Genomic DNA, 26,617 nt, shown 5'->3' with positions numbered 1-26,617 from the left:
ACAGCGCCCACCATCGGACAAGAAGCTGCACGCTTCATTCAGTTGGTCCTTGTTGGCTCATAAGGTGCTGACAGTGATCAATACTGTGATAACAAAATAACCCTTGTTATAAGATAATTGTTGATTGTCGTTGTATATTGTGTACTTCTTATATTGTGGGCACAGCTGCCTCATAAGGCTCCTGTTCTTCTCCAAGACAACAATTCATAAAGGTATCATTATGGCTTCTTTATTTTTTCTGTCTACAGGGGATGGCAACAAGGACGGGGCATGATGGAGGGAGCTTACTATGGCCTATGTCCCACAGGGGACAATTAGGATTTAACAAGTTGGGTCTGCTCCTGAAAGCAAAATCAGCTGCATAGGACACACCTTGGCCGTGTGGTGATGACACTTTATCCGGAGGGGGACATGATGGGTAGCTAACCACTTTACCGTTGTGTAGACATTTCACTGAAATTCATCAATATTAACCTCATGGTGGCGCTAGAGGAAAAGTCAGGGGCTCATCAAATTCACAAGGTTTCATCATCTGGGGATCATGAATGTCTGTGCAAAATATTATGCCAGTCCATCCAAAAGTTGCTGAGATATTTCAGCCTGGAGTAAAGTGGAGGACGGACTGACTCGCAGAAAAAACAGAGACACATGGAGAAGGGAGAGAGATAAAATGTGTTTGGTGGGAAAGAGAAAACAATCTCAAGATTTACTTCTCCGATTGTAACACATTTACAAAGTGATGAAGCAGAGTACACAGCAGACACTGACACAATTGAACAATGACAAAGAAAACAAGATTACATGAGACAAATAGAAAATGGAATTAAAAACCAGGATGAATAAAATAATGCAAGTCAACTAAAAAACAGTTTTAAAATGTATAATGATTAGCTGTATTGTAAAAGAAAATAGAATAGCTTGTAAACGGGAGTTTATAAATGCCATCACAGCAATCACCTTTGAAAACAAGTCCAGATGCAGAGCTAATTCTACTTACTTGAAGGTTCCGTTTGTAATATTTAGGAGGATCTATTGACAGAAATGCATTATAATATACATAACTATGTTTTTAGTGGTGTTTAAAGATCTTTCATAATGAGCAATTATGTTTTTATTACCTTAGAATGAGACATTTCTATCTACATACACTGCGGGTCCTCTTACATGGAAGTCACCATGTTGTGCCGACATGTTTCTACAGTAGCCCAAAGGACGGCTCTACAGAGTGTTTGTCACTTTGTGGAATTCGTATGAAAAACAAGCAGAAATAGTAGTAGTAGTAGTCTGGTTTATTAGAAGTTAGAAGACAAGAGAAATTTGGATAAATAGAGGACCACTGGTATTTTGTAGCACAATAGCCGCCAAAGCACTAGACATTAAGAAGTGTACAGAACAGTATACAAAGACACAAATAATAAAAACTTTGGGGTAGTCTATATTTTATAAAGATATATGTTGACAGTTTTCACAGCCTTTTTGTTGTTGGATTTAGAAATTAAATAGATATAATGTACAATCTCATGGAAAAAAGTACAAAGTTAGGTTTTTTACTGCTGAATTTACAATTGCCATTAGAATAAATGCATTTATGATAAAGTACTTATTTTGTCCGAGGAGCAAGTGAATGCACAGCAAGCCATTTGTTGAAATTTGCAACTCTCACCACTAGATGCCACTAAAACTTACACACTGAACCTTTAAGTGTGCACCTTTACAGGTCAATTGGAGTCAATTAATTTAATGCCTTATAAGTACTTCTCAACTGTACTCACTTTCTCCACCAGTTTTTTTGATAAAGCCAACACATGTTACTCATCCTGCCATCCCATGTCTTCATGTATCATATAAAACCCCACCTTTCCCAGCAGTATCAACCACAGATTTTATCATTTAAATTCTACACTATTCCCAGCATCGCTTAAAGGCAAACATGTTGACTCAAATGGTCGTCGTCTCAAAGTCACTGCTAATAATGCCTGCAACCTGAGTTTAACTGTGTGCCCTGATGGAGTGCAGTTTATCTGTGTCTGCCTTACATCTGAGAAAATAGTAACTAAGGCAAGAATATTTTACCGAATATATTACCGAATATTTCTGAGGACACACACACACACACACACACACACCTACACTCAACAGACAGATACGTCTCACTTCGCCTGCACTGAAGGTATAAAGGTCAGACTCTCACACACAGTGAGTTGTTCTTCTTTTCTTGATGCCTGATGAACACATCACACATGACATAGACACAAATAATATTACAATTGACAAATAGAAGTTTAAATGGATGACGAGAGGCGTGACCCATCCATTCTTGATACATTCGTAAAATCAAGCAGCAGCTGCAGCACGCTCATCATCAGCAAGCCGACTCTCATGATTGCTGTTGTGGTTCTGTTTGCACAAGAAGTTGCCCCATTAATGCAAAGGGGATTGTTAATGCATTTATGGCCCCCGACCAGTTAAGTGGAGGCCACTTTAGCTTTGTCAGTTAACGACAAGGAAATCTGTGGATTCTCTCACTCTCTCTTTCCACCACCACTTTAGCTATTATCACTTCTTTACAGTGGTGATTATACAGAGGCGTGGACAGCATTCACAAATACTTTAATGTATCTGATGCTGAACAGAAATTAATAATAGCACATGCATGCACGTGCACGCACACACACAAACTTAACTTGTAACTCACTATTTATTCCCATCATAAATTGTTATATGTTTTATGTTTATGTTATATGTTTTAATGTCTGCAACCTTGTTAACTGTGCTGCTGCCTGTCATAGCCAGGGTGCTCTTGGAAAAGAGATTTTTAATCTCAATGTGTTTTCTTTCTGGTTAAATAAAGGTAAAATACACACACAGTGGTAATCTTATATTTGTCAGTACATTGATTTTTCTCCACACAGGGGTTGATATCACAATTATCTACTATATCACATCGTGTGTGAGCTTTTGAGTGTATGGTCCGTATGTTCAAGGTACACACGCGCACACACACAAACACACACATGGGGGCAGTAGAGCGAGGGGGATGCCAATGGTCTCTCATGGAAATTGCATTTATTTCATCCAATGTCTCCCCGGACCTCATCTCTTCTCCAGTCTCTGTTACTCCTCTCTGTCTTTTTACCCCATCCTTCTGATCTCAGTCCCTCCCCCTTTTTTCTTTCTTTTCCCTCATTTGATTACTTTTTCTGCCATCTCTCTATTAAACCATCCCACTCGCTCTCTCTCTCTCTCTGCCCTGAAATGTATTGCGTTAACACATGTTTCTGTTGTTTTGTCCACTCTTTCTATCATTGAGGATATGCTAAATGACAGAAACACACCTCTATTACATTATAACCTTTATGATGGCGGGATTGTTTTCTTCTGGACTGTTGTTTTAGACTGCATTAATTTTAGCCAGGTGTAAAAACTGGCCACTGAGTGTATAAAACAACATGATCGTACAGTACAGTACAGTACAAAAATTTAATGTAATGACAATGGTGAACCACACAAGAAAAATGATACAATCAAAATCAAAAGAGGACGCAGATTTTGAAAGAGTTCAGTACAGTTGCATGTGTTATTGCTTTGTTTTTTCCCTCAGGCTGTGAACTGCTCTGACGTGCTTCACTTCACTTCTTTTTCCATGACTGTTCCGTCTCTTCCTCCCTACCCACCCCCTGCTCTCCATCCTCTTGCACCATGTTTGTCTTTATTTTCCCTTTCTTATTCCTTTCCCCTTCAGCCTCTGGATCCTCCCGTCTACCTCTGTCTCTTGTTGGCTCTGTGCTCCCTCCCTCACTGCGTCCATCCCTCTCTCCTTACGGTGGATTAGGGCGGTTTTACAGCCTAGTCGATGCTAATCAGGTTTATCCAGACAGAGGGTGATCATTGGGCTATCAGTAATTACACACGCTGATATTAGCTTACTCAGTTATGTGCCCTGGCACATTTTCAATCCACGTCATCTCTTTGGATCTAACATATGGTTATCTCAACAGTGTGATGCCACACACATGCCAGCTTAACATGTCTGTGCTTTTGTTTTGCAACACAAAGATCCATCTGTTGGGAAAGTAAATGTACATTTGTTACAAGCTAAAGTCTCAGAATATGAGATAATAGTTGCAAATGGGATTATAGAAACTGTACATTTTCTACTGATGTGTAATCACAGTTAGATTTGAGATTGGAAATAATGAATTTAGCTCTGACGTTCTGCATCAGAAATTCACGGCAAACCAACAATTTATGCAACTAACATATCATTTCCATTTGTGATAATGTTTAAACATTGACACTGACAGCAAAGGATTGACATTTTGCTTTTTGGCAGAAAGTTATTTCAGAAGGCTGTGTCATATACAGTAAATATAAAACTACAACCAGCAGTCAGTTAGCTTAGCTTAGCACAAAGACTTATAACAGGGGGAAACAGCTAGCCTATCTCTGTCCAAAGGTAACAAAATGGAGCTCTAAAGCTCACTAATAAACACGTTACACTTGTTAGTTTAATCTCAAAAAAATCTGACCATTTTTTCGGGAGTTCACCTGAGCAGTTACTAGGCAAGCAGAAGAGACTCTACAAACTTTATGTGCCTGGGCAAACCAATAATCAAAATGTATTTTTTGTTCTTTCAGAGAAAATGAGATGCTTTTTGGTTTTTGAACAGATTACAAAAATAGACAGATATGTCAGTGGTATCAATCAAGAAAGCGTAATCCATATATTTCACAAAATGTTAATCTATTCCTTTAAGGTTTCAAAAAAGGAAATTGATGTTAACTGGAATACATCACTGGATTCAATCAAAGTAAATTACATCAAAGTGAATCTAATGCTTTACCTGGTTTCTCTGAGAAAATGTTCTATATTTCCTTTATTTTTTGACCTACATCTTACTCTGATCTGTTCAATGGGTCATAATTGATATGTGAAACACCACAATTGAACCATGGATGGACACTTAACAACCACACAGAGTGGGTCAAAAAAAAGAAGAAGAAAACAACATCCAGTGCACTGACAGTATTACAGTAAAAGAGAGGAAAGACAAATGGGCAGAGATATCAGGTTTATAATGTCCAGTCAGCAGACAGAGAACAGTGTTGGACTGCATCAGAAAAAAAAGGTTATGCTAAGCTTCTGGCCAATCATTGAAAGGAGAAACAATGAGGTATTTTCAGTTGAAATGTGTGTGTCCAAGTGGGTGTGTGTGTCCTATCAGTCTTGTGTGGTTTTGTGCAACCAGTCAAAGAAGGTGTTCGTACGTGCATGCCTGTGGGTGTGAAGATAGCTCCATTTGTAGGTGATTGAGTTAGGATGTGTGTGTGTGTGTGTGTGTGTATGCGTCACTAAAAAAGGAGAAAGGAGAGCGGGGAGAAAGGGGAAGGTGAAAGAGAACGAGGAGGGGGGGTGGCGTAGGGAGAGAGAGAGGAATGTTTTTCATTACGTAATCTAATCTAAGTGGCTATTTTTCTTGTAGAAAACCTCTGTTGCCCTCAGTGAGACCACTGTCCTCATCTGTCTAAAAGCACTAAGTGAGTCATGCTGTGGGTCTACGCACGCACACACACACACACACACACACACACACACACACCAAGTCATAGTGAGTCAGCCAAGATCTGTTATAGACGTTCACCTCAATGATGAATAATGTAATAGGGAAAGGCATATAAACTGCTCAAATGACACGTGAACTCAGTGGACAGTAGACTGATGGACGCGCACTCAACACAAGCACACAAACACACATATAGTGACATCTTCGTAGAGCATATGGGCAGCTGGACTTATGGGCTGGGGAACAGGTGGATAGTACTTTGACACCTTGAGGTGAAGGTTTCCTTTGTGTGAAAGCAGAATATTTAACAGAACGTCTCTCGGCTGGATGGAGAAAAGTTTAATTAAAGCAAAAGTTTGACATTTTGATAAATGGGCTGAGTCACTTTCAGGCGGAGAGTTAGATGAGAAGATTGGTACCATTCTCATCTTTGTCTTTTAAATAAGGCTTCACCCTGCAGCTATAGACTAGCATAAAGACTGGAAATGGGGAAACCACTAGCCTGGCTCTGTCTGAAGGTAATCGACCTACCAGCACCCCTAAACCAATTAACATGTTATCTTGTTTCTTCATTACACAAACAGAAGCGTAAAAATTGCAAATTGTTCTTTCTAAAAGAGATACATGTTGATTAGGAAGCTTTAGAGGTGCTGGTGTATTTAGTTCTCTTTAGATAGATCTAGGCTAGCTGTTTCCCAGTTTCCAGCTGTAAGCTATTTAACAAACAGTCTTCAAGCTGGTATCAATCTTCTCATCTAGCCCTCTGCCAGAAGGTGAATACCCCTGTTTCCCTAAATGCTGAACTATTCATTTAATGTTCATTTGAACAGTATGATAAATATTTGGGTTAAGCTTTGAGGCTGCATGAGCCTCCTGAGCCTTAACATCAGTGTGCAACCAGCAAACTTTTTGTGGTGCAGCAATGTAATACTCCTTTGAGGCATCACTGCTCTCAAGCACATGGTTGTATATTATTTTTTCAACTAATAAAAGAAATCATTACCAATCATATTTTTCTTGAAAATTATAGCCTGTACTGGAAAAACAAACAGACTTGAAGTTAAAAAAAATCAATAAAAGCAATGCTTCTGCTCTAGTTTGATCAGCATCATCCTGCCATCATGTGCTGACAAAGACATAAGCATGCAGTGAGCTTGGAAATTAATCATGTGTGTAAGAAAAAAACACAATGATGCCAGTGTCCTCTTGCATATTCCTCTAGAGCAACAGAAAACACAAACAGGCAGATCAAAAGATAGCAGTAAAAACACCACAAACCCACAGGAAACCAAACAAATGCGAACATCTATATACACACTTAAACACGCAGTGCCGGCCCAGAACATAAAACAAATTAAGTGGCTTCCTGTGGCCTCTGGGTCACTGAGGGGCCCTGAAATTGAAAAAAAAGTGTTTATGTATTTAAATGTTGTTGCAGTCATTTGGTCTATGAGGGTGCTTTTTGGGTTTATGGCAATGACAGTTCCCCCAGATTGTTGATCTCTTGTAACCACTTAATTTATATCACATTGTTTTGATATAGGTAGACCTCCTTACTAAAACTGAATTACAAACCCGGCATAGCCTCAAGACCCGCAGACCCTCTCCCAAAAGCCCCACTTTGTTTTTGTGGCTTACAATTTCTTACAAATTTGGTTTGTAATATGTACCATTAATGCAAAAAAAAAAAAAAGTGAGCAATTAAATATTAGGACATTTTTGCCCTGGGAGCCCCCTTGCAGGTTAATCCAGCCTTGCTTCTTACCTGATGCAGGTCAACAAAACAGTGAGTGCATGTGACCAAATAAAGAGAAAACAAGATATTTTTTCAGTGAACAAATTAAGTGATTTCTATATTTGGGGGGGGTTACTATAAATAATCAAGATGTGAAAGGTGGGTTTGGGGGGCTGTGAAAAGAACAGCTTTCACAAAGAGAAGCAGAAAGTGAAAGGGAATATTATAAAGATGAGTTGAAATGATCACTTCCAATAGGAACAACACTGTTCACAACATGTAGGCTACAGAACAGGCTGAAGTCTTTGCTGATATCAGATATTTAATCTAATAATTGTTGCTGTGTAGGAAGTGTGGGAGGTTGAAAATGTATGGTCTGGTTTTTCGACTCCAAGTAGAATGTAAAGTTGATTAAATCTGGGGAGAGACCACTAAGATAATGTTGATTAGAGCTGAAACGTTGAGGCTGTGAAGCGCATCAAGGACTGAATGGGCTTCTGCAGGGAAACTCCTGCCAAGTGAGAGATGTCATCATCACAGCAGACCACGAAGTGTACGAAGAGGCTGTCACAATAATACTACTGCAGTGATGTTTGTAATAAACATTTTTATCATCTTCTTATTGAGAGAGACAGAACAGTCATTGCTTTGTAGCCTATTTGTATATCAGCCAGTCACTTTATTGGAGACTTGCTTTACATTATGTTTCTCGCAATGACTGTGTAAGAAATGGTGACGTTGGCTTGGAAAGATCCGTGTTTTTATTCCGGTAATAACCGACGCATCACTTTGCCCAGCCTCCAGCCAATGCGGGACAGCAAGGAGTGGCAGGAATCCAGAGCAAGGAGGAGAGGCGCTGCACTGTGTCTTTAAACACCAGTCAAGTCCGTTAGGGCAGGTCGCAGCCTACCGGATCATTTGTCCGCTCGCGGTGGAGGGACCTGTTTTGATAGGAGCTGGTGTTTTCTTTAAGCTCAGGATGGTTATTCCTGCACTTGAAACGCATGGAGTAGAGTGAACAGCTCGAAAACCGCCTGATCATGAGATTCCACTGGGTTGTTTTTGCCTCACATTTTATTTCGCTGCCACTAACAGGTGAGAAAACTATTTAAAAATTAGAGAAATCATTAAAATGTTGCTTTAATTATTGCTTTGGCGCTTCAGTGTCTCAACAATGACGGTGACCTTAATTTATCTCTTTAACTTAACTCGCACTATTCATTACTATATTTTAATGCTATAGGCCTATTCCTGGGGACGTGAGCAGGCGATGCCTTTAATAAAGTGTACATATAGCCCTATGCGTGTAGAACCGGTGATATTAGCCAACAACAAAAATCTTGACCGTCCCACTATTTATGATGTTTCGCCCAAAACTGCCGTGTATCGTATCATTGCTTATGTTTTGTGCTACTTACATGTTTCTGTCACTGAACAGCGTATAATACATGGTCCCCACCTTGTTTCTGGAAACGTGGTTTACGTTTACATAAAGTGGTGTTTAAGGGTTCAGTCTGATCAACCTGTCATTTCTGCAGATCACATCATTTACATGCTGTGTGTCAACCATATTACGTACAGGAGATACCTCTCCCGACAGGCAACAGGTTCGTGTGTGTGTGTGTGTGTGTGTGTGTGTGTGTGTGTGTGTGTGTGTGTGTGTGTGTGTGCGTGTGTGACATGTTCTTATATCCAGGTGGGGACTGAAACCAGTACACCAAACTCGTGTCACCACGAGTAGAGACTGCTTTTTGAGGGTTAAGACATGGTTTTGAGGGTTAAGGTTAGGGGTAAGAGACTGGAGAATGCATTGTGTGTGTGTGTGTGTGTGTGTGTGTGTGTGCGCGCCCCTCGCATGTGTGTCTGTTTCGACCACTGTTTGAGGACAATTAATAATTTATCCCACCGAAATAAAAGGGATTAGGTTGTGCACCTTAGCATGGCAGTAGAAGGAACAAAGAAACTACATCTTTTAACACAAGCACACCCAGCAGCACTTTGAGATCTAGCTGTGATGATAACTTTGTGTTTAGTCATACAACAGCCTCAGGTTTAGTGCAACACCTTTTGCTTGCTCAAATAACAGGGCAGCAACTGCAAAGCACCAAATTCTTATGCACAAGAGATAGCAGCTATAAAACATGCACCTACACCCAGCAAAAACACAGATATTGATGTTTTAGAAGGGGAGCCTATTTGCATGCCTCTCCTTCTTCCTTTCCCAGCCAGGCCTGAAGGCACAACAGTCACATGAAAATCTTGTTCTTGAAATCATGTGGGAATCTGCGCAGAGAAAAAAGAAAGAAGTAGGGGTTGTAGTTTAGTTTACTCATCTTAAGGGTATGGATTTAAGGCCCTTAATGCATGATTACTCAGCGGCTAAACAGCTCATAATTATTGATTGATCAATTGAGCCTTGGTGGTTTGATAGCACTCTATCTTAAGGGGCTCTGTTCCAATCGTAACATCCTATTTAACCATTACATTAAGGCTCTATTATATTGTATTCTATACAGCTAAAATGATTAGTCGATAAATCGATTTGTTGATGAAAAATAATAAGTCAGTTAAGTCATTTTTCAAGCAAAAATACCCGATTTTGTTACAGCTTTTCTTTGTCTTATGTGCTAATACCTTTAGAGTGTTGGTCGGCCAATAGAAAAAGGAATTTCATTATTGACCGAACAATTAATGGATTAATCAACAAAATTATCTGAATACTAATCAGTGATGAAAATAACCTTCAGTTGCGGCACTACCACTGTGCTTTTTGCTCAGCGTCAACAGTAGTGTTACTGAAAGCAGCCGGTTTCCTTCTGGGCTGGATCTTGGCCCAAACTGAACCTGTCACAGCCTTCAAAAATAGCATCCAGGTCCACCATAAGTCAACCATGTTGTATGTCTTCTGTTCCAGTGTGGTGTGAGCCAGTCATCTCCCCCAGCGGGCCTCACATAGTAGTTCCCCAGAGGGGGAAGCTGGAGCTGCGTTGCCATGACAATGCCACGACGTCTGGCACCCCGCCCAGGTTGAGGTGGCAGACGGAGAGGCCTCGCAGGCTGGAGGGAGAGGTGGAGGAGGGCGGAGCGGCTTATGTCAAGGTGTCAGCAGTGCAGCCCTACCACATGGGGCGTTATGTGTGTGTCAACAACAGCACACTGGAACACAGCTCCATCTATGTATATGTGAAAGGTGGGTGTTTAAGGTGGTGGTGGTGGTGGGGCATGTGATTGCAGATTGTCCATCTAATAACATCCACATCACCCTCTCTCTTCCCACAGACCCGCAGAATGCCTTCCAGCGCACCATGGTGAACGTCATCCTGGTGCGTGCAAGTGAGAACTGCACCATCCCCTGTCTTGTGACCGACCCCGGGGTCACCCTCCTGGCTTTGGAGACCTGCAATGGACAACCTTTGCCCTCTGGTATGAGTTACCACAGCAACCTTCAGCGAGGCATCGACATCATCAACGTGAAAAAGGAATATGAGGGCTGTTACGTATGTGTGGGACGGCTTGGTGAAGTCAAAGTGGTGTCGAGCCAGTACACTGTGGATGTACGACTTGGTGAGTGAGAGAGATGATGGACAAAGGCAATTAATATTCTTGTTTCTGAAAAATTTCAATTCATGTTGATAAAAGGGTTTCATACCAGTGTTTAATTGCTCTGCATGTGTCATAGCTTCACTAGATTTGTTATTGTGATAATTAAGCTAAAAGGGTGAAAAGAGGGATAGAGTGGAAGGCAGTCTGGGAGAGGCTGCTGTGATCTTTACAGAAAGTAATTGAAGTAAGAAAAGGGCAGATGTACAAAGTCAGAGAAAAAGTCACTAGCTAGTAAAAGGCATAGTTAAGCTATCCATCTTGTAGCCTATATTTCCAGCCTAAAAACTAGTCAGTGGAAGGTAAAGCCAAAGCATTTGCGTTTGCTAATGCCTTGGGGAGCCACAATGACAAAGGAAACAGTGAAGGAAGCACATAGCAAGTTGCCAATACCCATAACATCAGGGCTGCTTGTTTCAAGCAATAAAGCTAGGTCAGGGCAATGCGAGGAAAAAGTAGCCTATCCAGAAGATACATCATCATATGAAAATCATACATGAAGTTGGCTTCTTGATCCCACAGGATAATAATAAGTCTAAATCTGGCATTCTCAAATATTTGTGTAAAAGACTAGTTGCTTTGTAGTAATGACTTGTGATTGCCAGACAAATGATATGCAGACATACGTAAACAAGAACAAGAGTCTACAGTCATGCTAGCGACAATGTGAGGCTGTGTGGTGGTGCTTTAAGCTAAATACTACTGTTGGCATGCTAACTTGCTGAGGGTAGTTTGCTAAACACAAAGTAGAGCTGAGTTTGATGGCAGTGTTGTTAGATTTGCAGGGGTTTGATCACAAACAAAGTATTGGACAACTTGAAATTGATTCATACACTGGGGAGCATCAATATCTCTACAAAACTTCATGACAATCATTGTAATAGTTGTTGAGGTACTTCAGTCTGGACTATAGTGGCGGGCTAGCATGAAAAAAACACTTCCTACATTGCAGATGTGTTTTGGCAAAAGAAATGTAACTTACTTTTTCTTATGAGCTATACTGAAATAACACTGTAAGCATTTTAAGTGTACATCAGTGTCTCCGCACTGCATCAGCATTTTCAGTCTGGTCTGCAATGGAAAGAAGTCTAAACAGAGACAAGCTGGGAGGAGCTGGGGCGTTGTGTCCTTTTGACTGATGGTGAGAGGGAGTGAGAAAAGGGAGTGAGAAAAGAGACTGGGGGGGAGGGTGGGGGGGAGCAAAAGGATTAGAGCCCCATACTCAATAAAGCTTTACGCTGTAACGGTGCATGAAGGCCATGTTTGGGGTAAATAGATTTACCGCAGTCTTTGTCAAACACAGCCAATGAAGTGACGTCAGCATGCATTTAATGTCGAGAATGTTCAAGTGTGTGTATGCAAATACTGTACTGTGCTGTACGTGCAACTGAACAAACAGGAGTCACACACCCTTACTGTTTTTTATGACAGAATACACATAAGGTATTGGTCATGTTTACATTTTAGTATCAAAACAGTCATATTTAGTTTTCGAGGAGCACTGTTGTTAACATGCATATAGATTGATGATGATTTAGACATTTTGCACACACTCAAATCCAGAGTGATTTACAAAGTTGTATATCATGCAATAGAATCATTTCAGACTCATAAATAACATGCAACCAGTAGTGGGCTGGCCAGGACCTCCATCCATCCATCCATCCATCCATCCATCCATCGTCAACCGCTTATCCTGTGTACAAGGTCGCGAGGCTGGCCAGGACCTAAGTGATCCAAATGTCCTTGTGACTCTTATTTAACAGCAAATGCAATGGGAGTGAAGAGCAAGGTTTGTTGTGCCTGTGTAGACAAGCTGATCAGTTATATCAGTTGTGATAATGTTGCTTTTGTATCTCTTGATCCAGTGCCAGATGTGCCTCCAGTGGTCACGCTTTCCCAGAAAAACACAGTCATTCTGAGGAAAGGAGAGCAGTTTGAGATTACCTGCAGCTCCACCAATGTCAACCCGGACTTCAGTCTCAAGTGGGATTTCCCTTCAACAGCGGTGAGATTGATGTAGGGATTGACTGGCAGGACAGGCTGCTTCTGTCTCTATGTCTGGGTGACTGACTGTCAAGTGTGAAACCTTCTGTGTTTCTATCTGGCTTTTTTTTTAAATGGGAATTTACCCATACCAATGCAAGAAACTGACAAATATTTAGACTGAAGTTAGATTGTGAAGTTTGGTCATATCCTGAGTGTCCTTAGGGAGTTTAATCAAATGAAGAGTAGTTTTCATTTGTTAAGACAGCTGTTTAAGAACTTGAAAAACTGAACTATGAACATGATATCTTGAAAACAACGTTACACCTGTTGATATTGCGCTACTCACCTTGTCCCTGATGCACTGCAGGATCCTGGTAAATCACACACCTCACACATCCTGTCCGGTTCCCGTGGTTATCAACGGGCCACAACACTCTTGATCAAAGCTGTTAACCAGTCAGACTCGGGAATCTACCGCTGCCACGTCCACAACGAGAGAGGCACCAGTTCCACAGCGCTGCAGCTGGATGTCCGTGGTGAGTGTTGATGATGGGGTTATAAGTTTTCATGCATGAATGGGTGCACATGGGCAGTCAGTGTAGCAGATTGTACAGATACACCCAACGGCACAAGTATTCACTCCTAAAACGATTATGCAAATTAGTGTGTGGAGGCCTCAAGGAAACAGCTATTATTATTCAAATTTATTATATACTGGTAAGAAAGTCTGAAATCAAAGCTAGTCTAGACACAAGATGGCCTCAAAAAGGTGCAGCAAAAGAGAAGAATGTTCCAAAAGTCACAAAGATTTGCCAGTCAAACATTTGGAGTGAATACAAACTGTTTCGTCACTAGGAGAGATCACTCACCAGTTTTGAATAGTGCTGTTTACAGTTTGTTTATCAAGATCCCCATTAGCTTCTGCATTGCAGCAGCAATTCATCCTGGGGTCCACACAGTTTACATGGTGACAAAAAGTACGCATTCACATTATTCGTCACAATACATTAAACATAACACACCATAATGCATGCCTACTGTAAATAAAACAGTAACAATTGACACAATTTAAATAACACAAAGAATACTGGCGGGCTCCGACTGAATCTATCATGAACTAACAAATAAATATAACCATTTAACACAGAATACACATGCCACCGCCTAGGTGCCCTTAAGCAACACCCTTAACATGATTAACTAGAGCCGCCCAGTGGACAACCAGATCAGACTGTGGTTGAACTGGGCAGCATCCAGGTGTGAATATGTCTATTGTGTGAGTGTGAACAGGGCGTACAAACTGGCTCTCAGTGAAACTACCCTGAATAAATAATGGTATTATATATCTCGGGTACACTTTTTGATCATTTTCTGGCTTCTTCCCAAAACTTTTACGGAACTATTTTGTTGCTCTTACCTGTTTAAATACCTGCTAATGGTTGGGATAAGGCTCAGGCACATTTTCATAAGGCAAAATTTATAAAATAACTAACTTAAATATTTAGACAAGGCACTTAAACATCAGTAAATACATTACATACATACAAATTTGTTTATGTTAATGCAGACATTGAATATTTATGAATAGACTAATGACACATTTACACTATATGCAGTATAGCTCTTGCTTTTATGGGACACTCATGCTTAGGTGGACTATAGTGTAAAGTATAAAGGGGGACTTTTTCTTTAACTATGTATATTTCTGTTGTCTTTCAGAACAGGGGTTCATAACCATGTTAGGGAGCCTGGGTCCAGTCCATGCTGATGTTAAAGAGGGGGAGAGCCTGAGCCTCAGAGTAGAATTTGATGCCTATCCTGCACCCAGCCCCCTGTCCTGGTCTTACAACGGCAAACAGCTCCTCAACACCACAGAGCACGTTATCACTATCCACCGCCACAAATACAGGTAGAGTGAGTTTGTAGTATATCAACTGCATGGACACATGTATATGCATGCACAGACTTTGTAATGTACTGTATGTTTGTTTAATCAGATACATCAGTGAGCTCAGACTAGTGAGGGTTCTCAGCTCGGAGGGCGGGGTCTATAAGTTCTCAGCCAGTCACGAGGACGCATCTGTCGATCATTCATTCCACGTGTATGTCAGCAGTAAGTAGCTCTCACAGTTCTGCTCTTGAGTTCCCCAGGTGATTGTTAACATTGAAATAAACACATAAGCACTTTATGATCTGCATGTTTTAATATTTTAAATATGTGTCTCTCTTTTGTATCAATCTGTCCACCTTTTTCTGTCCAAGGTAAGCCAGTTATCCTTGCCCAGGAGGGGCCCGTTGATGGACAGGTGCGGTGCATTGCTGCTGGTTACCCAGTCCCTAAAATCAGCTGGTACTTCTGTAAGCTCCCCCACACGAGGTATGCCTCAAATATACTGCACTTGATTCTTTATTTGCTTAATGAGATTGCATACATCAGAATAAGACTGGAAAGGTGATGATACGCAGCTACTGTATTGTCACAAGATGGATGTGAACCTTTGATATCTTTCAACATTTTATCTCGCTGTTCCACCAGCAAATTGATGAGTACAGAAGCTGAGAATGGCTGTGATTGCAATAAATTTATCAGGATCACAAGTTAATTATCTTGCAATAGCAGGATAATTATCTCATTAACCTGGGATCGTTTTCTTGAGATAACAGCATTCCCTGTTACAACCTTTTCAAGAAAAGGTATAAACGACATAATTAACTTGTGATCTCGAGATAACAGATAAAATAAGGTTATTGCAACCGCAGCAATGCTTGGCTGTCATTTAAATTAGCTATCACATTGTCTGATCAATTCAATAAAGATAGATTAATCGGACAGTATTTATGGAGGTCAGTGATAGAGAAAAACATTGACCCCCAAGAAGCATCTCCCTTGAGCTTCTGGCTCATGAAGATAAGCATAACAGGACAGGTTCCCCCGGAGTCCAGAGACAGAATGACAAGATTGCAATCATATTTTAAGAACAGCATCCAAGGACTCAATGTGAGAAATGTGGATAGAAAGATCATGGTGACACCAGAATTTGTGAAAGAAAAGAACTGAAAAGATAAGACTGGGAAGAAATAGGTGAAGTTTACCAATCGAGAAAAAAAAAATCTTTGTTATTGAACCTTTGCCAGCATTTTTTAATATTATCAGTTGCAACAAAAGTCAAGAAATAAAAATATATTGTAGTGGAGCCGCTGTTGCTGAAGTATAAATGCAAAAACTTGCTCTGATGTACAACTGAGAGAGGAAAATGTGACCTTACGCAACTTTCTAATCTCTCGACAGGTGCTCACACCTGCCCAATGCCACCCAATGGGAGACTCCGGAGGTTGCCATGTTGACAGAGTCTACCTTTGGTAAGAGTGAGGTGGAGAGTCGTCTGAATGTGAGCAAGGAGCATGCACACTATCACACCCTGGAGTGTGTGGCGAGTACGGAGGGAGAAGAGGCCTACACACTGTTCTCCATCAGTGGTACGACACACACACGCGTATTAGTACACACACACAGACACACAAATCGACCGTGTGTCTGCCGAGGCCAGGTGTGTGGTTACTGGGTGCAGATTGAAAAAGATTAGTGCATGCTGACTATGCAGGCTGGGATTATATATGGTATAGACTCACTAATCCGTGTCACACAAACAAACACCACTGCTGCAGCTGTCAGTCTTAGCGCTGCAGGAAGAGGGCGTGACTGTGTGTCTAAGTGTGTAACTGCCGGTGAAATGTTGTGTATACGTCAATGCTCCATGTAATTTCTGATGGTGTGTGTTTCCTCTCAGAACGCCTCGTCCCCCATAAACTCTTCACTCCCCTTCTAAGTGGCATGGTGGCCACTGGCATCATACTCAGCCTCATTCTAGTGGTGCTGCTCTATAAATACATGCAGGTAAGATGGGAAATAAATCACACAGTGCAATATCATTAATGCAATGAAGAAATATTATTTCATCTGAGTGAAAGGGGGATAATATATCTTCATCTTCTTCTTCTAAATCTCTCATAAATCGCATAAATCAATGGCCGTAAAACCCATTACTTAGTTTCAGAATGCATTTAAAAATTTGTAGATGTCAATGTTGAATGAAGTTCATCTACCACCACTGATATGAAGTTTGCATCGCAGAAAAATAAATTGCTGCAATAGTTTCTGGCAGTGGGCCCATTCTCATTTACTAATGACTCATGTCTCCATCTTGATTCTGGTTAAAGTTAGAAGCTTCTTTCTGAGATCAGACTTGTTTTTGGTTTTTTGATGCATTTGGTAACGATATTCAATAGATAAGAGTGAAAGTATGTCCTTTTAATCAATATGAATGTGTCCTAATGAATTTGAAAAGGATCAATCAGCTATTCAGAGTGCAGACATGCCGTAGTTAAAGGCTTTTTTGACACTCCGATCACGCCTCGAGCCATTAATGTACCCCCACAGCATGATGCTCTCATTGCCCTCGGATGAGTCAGACTCCTTGAGAACTAGTTTATGAATTCGCAGAGGGATCATCAGGGGAAAGTCTAGACACAGACTGACTACTAAAGTGCACGGAGTAATCAAAAATTGAATAGAAGATTGATGAGAAAACATTTAGTCACACATAAACAATATCAGGAAGCTGATCTATCATCACTTTCTCTGTATAAATCCCTCTTTTCTCTCCAAACTTTAACAGAAACCAAAGTTCCAAATCCAGTGGAAGGTCATTGAGAGTATCCACGGCAACAACTACATATATATTGACCCCACCCAGCTTCCATATGACTCCAAATGGGAGTTTCCTCGACAGAAACTACGCTTCGGTATGACAACATGCATTTTTGTATAGCTATATGCAGCATGTCTAAGAAAGCACATCTGCAGACATGTTAGACAGATTGGTTATTATTGTGTTTATTTTAAAGTCTCCCTAAACTAGAAAATGTGTTTTTCTTATTGTTATGTCGAGCTTGACTGTGCAGAATGATGCACAAGTAGCGTTTGACACTAGTTTTCACGTTCACCTGTGAAAGAGGATAAGTTCCTCTGTGATAGTTTATAAAACGTTTTGTGGAAAAAAACATGAGAGAGATAATATTCAAAGCAGAGTATTTTTTAATGGCTTACAACATGTCTGGTGGTGATCTTAGATTAATCATAAAATCCTAAAGGTTTGTTTGTGTGTATGTGTGTTTGTTCCCACAGGTAAAACCCTGGGCTCTGGGGCTTTTGGGAAGGTAGTGAGGGCCACAGCATACGGACTCTGCTCTGCCGATACTGTTACAATTGTCGCTGTTAAGATGCTCAAACGTAAGTGTGTGTTGTTCTGCTTTTATCTCAGTGGCTATGTCCAAAACCACTCCTTGTTCTCTCATTCCTTACTACAGGAACTAAATGTAGTCGCTGGTTCCTCCAGTCCAAACACAGATTAAGTTTCTGACTTCCTTAAAAGGTTCCTGGTCACACACAAGTCATCATCTTTTCGTGTCATAGCAACGGTATCATTTTCACTGGGGATGGTGGTGGGTCGCACTTTTACAGTTTCTGTTTGATTAATTCACTAAAAGACCACTGAACCACAAAGTCCTCTCACTGTCTAACCTGTAGTACAGATGAGCGAAGCTCTGTTGATCTAAATGTTAAAATGCTCCCCTGAGTCGCGTTTACTTATTACCATGTACAGGTACCCATATATTTAAGCTTTACAAGCAGTAGCAAGAGAGATTTGTTTAACCCTGGATACTCCCTCTCAGGCAACATAACCTGCCCTACCTTCTGACGGCTGTATGCAGCTTATGAGGACTGCAGGCACTACTCAGGGCTGAAAAACAACCCCTGCCCCCAACTCTTCTGCATTTTTGGTTAAAAAAAATAATTCCCCTAAAAAGACTCTAGAACTGATCATTATAAATAGATAATACGGAAAAAGAAAGTGCTTTTTGAAGTAGACATAGAAATAAATCATTGTTTAGTTCATTGCTGCCATTGGGAATGCTGGAATTGTGGTTTAACATTGTCTAGCAATATTTATCCAAAGGGTAAAAAGTAAATTATAGGTATTTATTGTATTAGTGCATTATATTGCAGAAATGTATGTGCTTTTTCTTGGTAGGCTGACATAACAATCGATTTGTTAATAATTTAATATTTGCTGGATGATATACATTTATATGTATAATTTATTTATTACTTGCATACATTTCATACTCACACAAAATGGTGGACAGCAAACTCAGTGCACTATACAGTACATAGGGGGTGATTTTGGACACAGGCTGCTTGTGCATGATGTAGCCATATATGAGACACTGTTAATAATATAAATGTCCTGATGATTCCATCGCAGCCAATGCTCATTCTACGGAGAAGGAGGCGCTGATGTCGGAGCTGAAGGTTCTCAGCTACCTTGGAAACCACGTGAACATTGTTAACCTGCTGGGGGCCTGCACTGTCGGAGGTGAGAAGAGCAGCTTTAACATAGTTGGAAAGTTTAATGTAATCCTCTTGCGTTTGCACGTGCTTATTACATGTTTATTGACTTGCTGTGTTTTATGGTAATAGGTATTGTTTGGAGAGGTTGTGTGGAAAGTGCAGACATGTGTTGATGTGCTGACATGCTGCTGTGCCCCGCAAATATTGGCGTCTTATTAAAAATCAGATATTGGACAGTCAGTACCCCCCAGCTCCAAGATATGAAAACGTGATGCAGTTTGACTTGTCACAAATTTACTGCGCAGTCGATCAATAATATCTACCTGTCTTGGCTCTCAACATTGACTATAATGCTGCATTTTGAATTCCACGCGAGTGTGCATGAGTATGTTATTAACACTGGACAGATTTTCTTATACTCTATTGTTGGGCGTGAAAAATCCTAATTTAAAGATATTTACACACATTTCCTCGATATGTTTCAACACAATATTATTGATATCAGCTTTTAAACACACACATTGTTCAAACCTGTCTTAATGCACTTCACGTGCCCTGCCTTGTGTCAGTCAAATGAAAAAAATCAACATGACTGAGGCAGCTTTGCAAACCCCATCTTCTTCTGCCTCATTATTAGAGCTTTGCCCTTTCTGTTTCTTTTTCATTGTTACATGCTGTCATATGGTTTAAAAGCCAGTGAGCGAGGTTGTCTTTTTATCTCTTGCATCTTGCCAGGCCCAATTTTGGTGATCACAGAGTACTGTTGCTATGGCGACCTCCTAAACTTCCTGCGCAGAAAAAGAGTGTCCTTCCTAAACTCCCAAGTTGGTGATGGTTACTATCGCAACATCTCGAACCAGACAGAGCCTACCAGGTGTGTATGTGTGCGTATTTAAATTGTGATTGTAATTGCAAAATGGTTACCCTGTCAACATTTAATGCTTATATATATATGTGTGTGTGTGTGTGTGTGTGTGTGACTGCAGCAGGGAGGCGACTGGTACAGGATATATGCCCATGCGTCCCTCTGAGAAAGAAAGGTCTTCCCAGTCAGGTAAGAAGTCTCTCACTCTTCTCTTATGATATCTTAACAGCACACTGAGGACCTTACCTTCTGCAGGAAAGTCTGTGTAAACCCCTGGTTTCGTTCACTAAATGTAATCTTTACCCAGATGAAATAGACGAGCTGTCTCTGGACGCTGAAGATCTCCTCAGCTTTTCCTATCAGGTGGCCAAAGGAATGGAGTACATCACTTCCAAGAATGTAAGTTTATTAGAGACTGTGTGCTTTATTTATAGAATAGTAACAGACGAGATTTAAAAGTGCTGCCGCTAGTTTATAAATCACGTTATGGCTCAGGGCCAATGTGATGTGCATTGCTGTCGGCTAATGGTGCCTATACAGTCAGGACTGAACATAGTGAAGCTGCATTTACTGTACATTAGATAAGATCCAACTTAGACTTTAAATTTAAATTAAACCCAGATTAGGTTTCTCTTACTGCACTTTTGTTGCTTTTATTCAATTAGGCACTATTTATGCATTTCTGTCTAGACTGTCATTCCTTTGACTATTATTCTTTTTTTTTGTTTAATTGATTTGCAAAATATAAAGATTTAATGTCTTTTGTGTTTGTTCATTGGTATGTGCGTGCTGTGTGTCAGTCATTCACAGCAGAAACAGGTTACAAATGTCAGTGCTTATTTCCATGTTTGCTTGTGCGTGTGTGTGTGTGTGTTTAGTGTATCCACAGGGATCTTGCAGCTAGAAACATTCTGCTGACTCACGGCAGGGTGGCAAAGATCTGTGACTTTGGGTTGGCACGAGACATCACCACTGACGCCAGCTATGTGCTCCGGGGCAATGTGAGTCTGTCACTTATTCTCTCTGACCCCTCATCCTTCCTTGCGTCCTTTCTTCTCTCATTTAAGCTGCTACACAGTCCCATGACAAATTTCCTGAAGCTCGTGCTGACATCATTTATTTGCTTGTTTTGTCCATTCAACGCTCCAAAAGCTGAAGATAACAAGTTTATAATCATATACTGTAAGACGAAAAAGCAGCAGAATTTAGTACCTGGAAGAAAATGTAAAGTTAATGTAATGTTTGACATTTTTGCTTTGAAAAAGAATAATATTCAGTAGCACATATGAAAGAAAGGAATTAATTGAAAAGTGGGGCTGCTATAAGCTATACTCTTTTAGAGGACATTTGTTTTTAAGCAACACTGCTCTTGTTATCATGGCTGTCCCTCCTGCAGGCTCGTCTGCCAGTCAAGTGGATGTCTCCCGAGAGCATTTTCGACTGTGTCTACACCTTTGAGAGTGACGTGTGGTCCTACGGCATTCTGCTCTGGGAAATCTTCTCTCTGGGTAACATTTCCAGTTAGAGCTTTGTTGCTGCATCTGTGTCCTAATGTCTGAGCCATTATTATCAACCATTTGAGCTGACTGGGGCCTTATTAGAGAATCTGATGATGCTCCCAAGCAGCAGCATCACTTAGTGGGGTGACTCATGCAAAGTCAATATTGATTGTGATGCATAATGTAGCTCCAGATACCATCATGATGTGAATCCATGGGGTTTTACATGAATGACACAAAGTTATTGAAGTGTGAACATTGTATATTTGTGTCACAGGTAATAGCCCGTACCCTGGGATGCAGGTGGGCTCTGCATTTTATAGGATGATTCAAGAGGGCCACAGGATGAGCAGACCTGAGTTCGCTCCCGTCGAGATGTAAGTGTGTAACTGTGAGAGTGTTCTTTTTTAAGGATCATAAGCACAGCTGCAACTAATTCTTTAATTTTCTAGTATAAAGTAATCTGTGAAGTATTGTTTCAATTAATCAATTAATTGTTTTGTATAAATTTAATATTGTTTTTTATATTGTAGCTATTGTTGGAAAAAAATGTAGTGTAATGTGACACAACACAAAAACATATATATATAACAGAAATTATACAGATGTTGGTGCAACAAAATGCTCAGACAACAAGACAAAAAAAAAAAAAACTGTGGTACAATATGGTTAATGTAATGAAACAGAGGTTATGAGTTGGATTTGGTAGAGAAGGAAAGTCACTAGCTGTATTTTGCCCACTTCTTTGTTTAGCTTTATACTGAACTTTAAATCTGTACTCAGTAGAAAATGTTGAAACTAACTGCAGTCTCACATCTGCAGGTACGACATGATGTTGTCCTGTTGGAACCATGACCCTCTGAAAAGGCCTTCCTTCAGGAAACTGGTGGAGAGGACTGAACTGCTGCTGTCAGAAAATACCAAGAATGTAGGTACATGGAACTATGACATTACACACGTTATTTTGTAAATATTATTTTTAGGGGTGCGCCGAATGTTCGGCCACCGAAATTAATCGACCGGAAATAGCAAAAATAGCGCCTTTGGTGTTCGGCCTAATAAGTCAAAATACCGAATAAATTTTACCGAACAATTACGTTGACATGTCGGCAGTGTGGAGGCTTTTTAAAGTGTCCGAGAAACACGCAAAAATCGCTGTTTGCAGACACTATTCTGCTGAACTGTCTCCTAGCACAACCACTCCATCTGTGGCTGACTTCTTAGAAAAGGCAACAAAACGGTCTGACCCGCTTTGAGTGTTTCTGTCACTCATGCCTGAGAAGGCGATTAAGCTAGCTGCACCTAAATTTGGAGTGCACACGTATTCAAGCCTTTATGGTAAATCCACTTAAACGGACCAGTGCGAGCTGACAGGCAGGTTAGCACCTTTATCCTGTCAGTTTCTCTCTTTACAAAGACAAGTTGCAGTATGAGAGTCCTACCTGAAGAGAGGCTGTGAAGTCTTCATGTTACGCGATACAGGAACCACATACAACATTATTTATCAAATTGGGTCGGACTTAATGAAATTAGTGCAACGATACACATGTGACATCGTCCAGTTTTCAAAATAAGTTGTCTATACAGGATGGAAATAAGGTTAATTGGATTATATTCACAGAAAGTATAAATCAAATTACATGTGTACATTAAAAGTAAATGGACACATGGTTGCAAATGTAAAAAACATGTTTTTGAGGCCAGAAGAGGCACTCCTTAGATTGATCTCATGGCCCCTTGTGGAGGCCACAGGTTGGGAACCACTGACATAGACTAAAAGTCAAGATATCTGCATTGATTTTGACCAATTTTCAATTGGCGTGTTGTTTCCCAACTTTATGGAAGTGCAATACTTAATCGACATGATTATCCTTGAATAGACTTCTTCTCACAACTACAGCAACAGCCTTGGAAAAAAGATGTAAATACCACTAGAGATATTTGGGAACATTTTATTTGTTAATAGAAGTAGGTTGCCTGGGGCGTCCTGTGAAAAGCTGTATCATCAAAACTTCCATAAACCACAACAATGTGTGTTGTTCCTCAGGTGTACCTGAGACTGACCAATGCTCCAAGTCATCCAGAGCAGCAGAGGGCGCCATCGCGGAGGCTCAGCTCAGTCTGCAGCACAACAGCCCCCACCCAGCCTTTACTGCAAAACACGGCTGATGTCTTCCTGGACTATGTCTGACATATACACACACACACAGACACACACACACACACGTATATATGCACATACACTGCTATGAAACACACAACCCGCCCAGCTCCTTGTTCATTCTCTCCTTTTACCGCACAATCTGCAAGAGCCAAATTAGCTACTAACAACACATTCACTCAAACTAACTCTCAAACGCTGGCCTTGATGCATCACACACACATAAACACACAGATACTGTATATATATGACCCTGCACAGGGCTCTCAGTATTGGCCTCTATCTAATCTCCCCATTACCGTATTGATCTCTGTGGTAGGTATTCCAGGTGCACGTCGTTTATATAAAGCAGACTCCAGCACTAACCGCCCATCAGATACAGCATCACCCATCAGCAGTAGGAGGGGGTTTGGCTCACATTCAGCCTTCAATTACATTTTAAGATGCTTTCAGGAAAACGGAGACTACAAGTAAGACTGAGGAGCAGATACATAGGGTTGTTGCTGTGATGGGTGGAGTCCACAGTTTTTGGTGTCAGATTTGTCTCTCTTTTTATAGGAATATTTTTGGAACATTTTGGGAAATACACTTTAACCTCTTTCTTGCCATGGGTTTGATGAGAAACTGATACCACCCTAATATATGTGGTTTAAGTAATAAGAAATTTAGCTTAGCACAAAGACTTTTGTGGGAATTACGTGAGGGACTATTTCTTGGCGGGATCATTGAATTACAATATTTCCTGCTGGTTGCCTGGCAGCCTTATTTAACTTATTTGCCTATTTTTCTTTCTCTTGAGAATTATTACAAGTTTTCTTGTGTTGGTATTTTGATTAATAGAACCAGAGTTGGTGTTACATTTTTCTCTCTAATTAGATTAAAAACTAGAGAAAGGATAGTCATACTTGCCAACCCTCACAGTTTTCCCGGGAGACTCGCGTTTTCTTTTAACACCAATTCCGTTTATCATTGGTTTCCTCCCAGGATCACAATTCTCCGGTATTTCTCCTGATTTATGATTTATTTTCACACCTTTTTTCTGGCTCTGTACTGCATGTATAATCCCTACAACTCTAAAAGTCCACTGTCTCCACCCAAACAACAATAAAGCGGCTGTTCCTCTTCTGTGACTGAGAGGTGGGAGAGAGAAAGTACTAAGGGGAGTGCAAAGAGAAAAAATTTGATGCCACAGATTCACACAACTTTGCGTCAGAGGAGCAAATAATTCTGTGTTCTTTACTGAGAATTAAAAGCAAGCATACATACAACATAAAAATGATGTTGCAGTATATTATTTTCATTCTTTAAAAGTCACCAGAAAGCAGGAAACAAAGTCTGTAGCTCACCTTGTTCTCGGGGAGGACCACCAGACCTGCCAGTTTCCTATTTTAAGATTTTAAGGTTGGCAAGTGTAAGTATAGTGCATGCATCCATTGTGCTGCTGCATTGTTATCTAACTTTAATAATATATAATGATAACAGGACAATACTTGTCTGGCTCCCAAGAATAAAAACACTATAGTCAAACTGTCCCCTGTGAGGACCAGACTCCAAAAAATAGTCTTGAACAACCCCACATAAAACCACAAAATGTTTTTACACTTCAGTTGTTCTACAGATTAAATAAACAATCTATTAGGTGAGCTTTAGTTAAGCTTTATTATTTGTCCTTTGGACGTAGTCAGGCCAGCTGTTTCCCTGTTTATAACCTTTTTGCTGAGATAAGCTAACTGGCTGCTTGCTCCAGCTTCATATTCGATGTACAGACACGAGAGAGATATCATTCTTCTCATCTGATTGTCGACGAGAAAGCAAGTAAAAGTCACCACATTAACAAATACTGAGAGGTCAGCAAGCCTATCTTTAAACTGGTTTAACAGGCCTTGAAAAAAGAATACGACAATAACAACTACACCATAGGTGGCATGCAAGCGACATCTGCTAATATAAAAATAAAGCCATAAGTTACAGAAATACTGATTGCAATCTGTGAATTGTAGCTTTGAAAACTGTGATTTACAAAAGACTGACTGGTGTATTGCTGTATGTATTTTAGGGTTAGCTTTAGTTTAGTCTCTTAAGCAAAGCCACTGTGTGCTCTTTTTACTTGATTTATGTCAAACATGTATGCAATGTAAATACAATAGAGATGTGCCTTTAGATTTTTTTTTTTTTTTGAAAATACAGAATGCGTTTGGTTGTGACACTGGTATTGCCGAGAGGACGGACAGAAGAGGGCTTCTGTACGCTGGTTTTGAGGATTGTGCAGTTTTGATACAGTTGGTTGAATTGTTATAATAAAGTATCTGCGATGGTAGAACCAACTGGAAAGTGTCCATTTCTTTTGTCATTTTCCTATTTCTGTGACACGACAGTCATGCTAGCAGCTCTGTGAGGGTGTACTGGTGGTGTTTTGAGCTAACATGCTTACAGTGACAATGCTAACATGCTGATGCCGCTATAAATAGTCAGGGGAGTACCAAAGGTAGTACAATTATCCTAAGAGGACACGAATGGCTGCACAAAAGCAGTTGGCAATCCACCCAATATTTGTTGAGATATTTCACTCAAACGACAAATGTCAACCTCCTGGTGGTGCTAGAGGAAAAGTCAGGGGATCACCTAAGTCAGAAGGATCTGGGAACCATGAATTTATGTACACGACTGAGATATTTCTTTGGATAAGTGAAAACTTTGACTGCTGGTGGCACTAGATGAAGTCACAGTGACTTCTCTTGAGATAATACATACTGTATTTCATGTATTTTCAGGAGTCTCAGCAGGTTCCTTGC

At 40.4% G+C, this 26,617-nt stretch overlaps 1 protein-coding gene across 4 annotated transcripts; it reads left to right on the top strand.

The window, feature by feature from the left end:
• Positions 1-8,225: 8,225 nt before the first annotated feature.
• kitb (KIT proto-oncogene, receptor tyrosine kinase b) lies at positions 8,226-26,149 on the top strand. 4 transcript variants are annotated; one of them, XM_046046922.1, is made up of 21 exons: positions 8,226-8,394; positions 10,214-10,489; positions 10,579-10,863; positions 12,768-12,907; positions 13,256-13,424; positions 14,608-14,797; positions 14,886-15,001; positions 15,151-15,265; positions 16,178-16,365; positions 16,677-16,783; positions 17,565-17,691; positions 18,074-18,178; positions 19,215-19,325; positions 20,036-20,174; positions 20,290-20,354; positions 20,473-20,564; positions 21,044-21,166; positions 21,562-21,673; positions 21,942-22,041; positions 22,487-22,592; positions 23,712-26,149. In XM_046046922.1, exons 1-21 carry the CDS (start codon positions 8,340-8,342, stop codon positions 23,853-23,855), a joined length of 2,865 nt encoding a protein of 954 aa, XP_045902878.1. In that variant the 5' UTR covers positions 8,226-8,339; the 3' UTR covers positions 23,856-26,149. The 4 variants fall into 4 exon arrangements, with proteins under 4 accessions (XP_045902878.1, XP_045902876.1, XP_045902879.1 ...); XM_046046920.1 differs by having other exon boundaries at positions 20,287-20,354; XM_046046923.1 differs by having other exon boundaries at positions 20,287-20,354; positions 22,487-22,596.
• The last annotated feature ends 468 nt before the right edge of the window (positions 26,150-26,617 follow it).

The sequence above is a fragment of the Micropterus dolomieu genome, linkage group LG04 (assembly GCF_021292245.1).
Source record: "Micropterus dolomieu isolate WLL.071019.BEF.003 ecotype Adirondacks linkage group LG04, ASM2129224v1, whole genome shotgun sequence".
In the NCBI taxonomy this organism is placed as follows: domain Eukaryota; kingdom Metazoa; phylum Chordata; class Actinopteri; order Centrarchiformes; family Centrarchidae; genus Micropterus; species Micropterus dolomieu.
The sequence above is the reverse complement of the archived record's forward strand: the minus strand, read 5'-3'. Positions and strand labels throughout refer to the sequence as shown.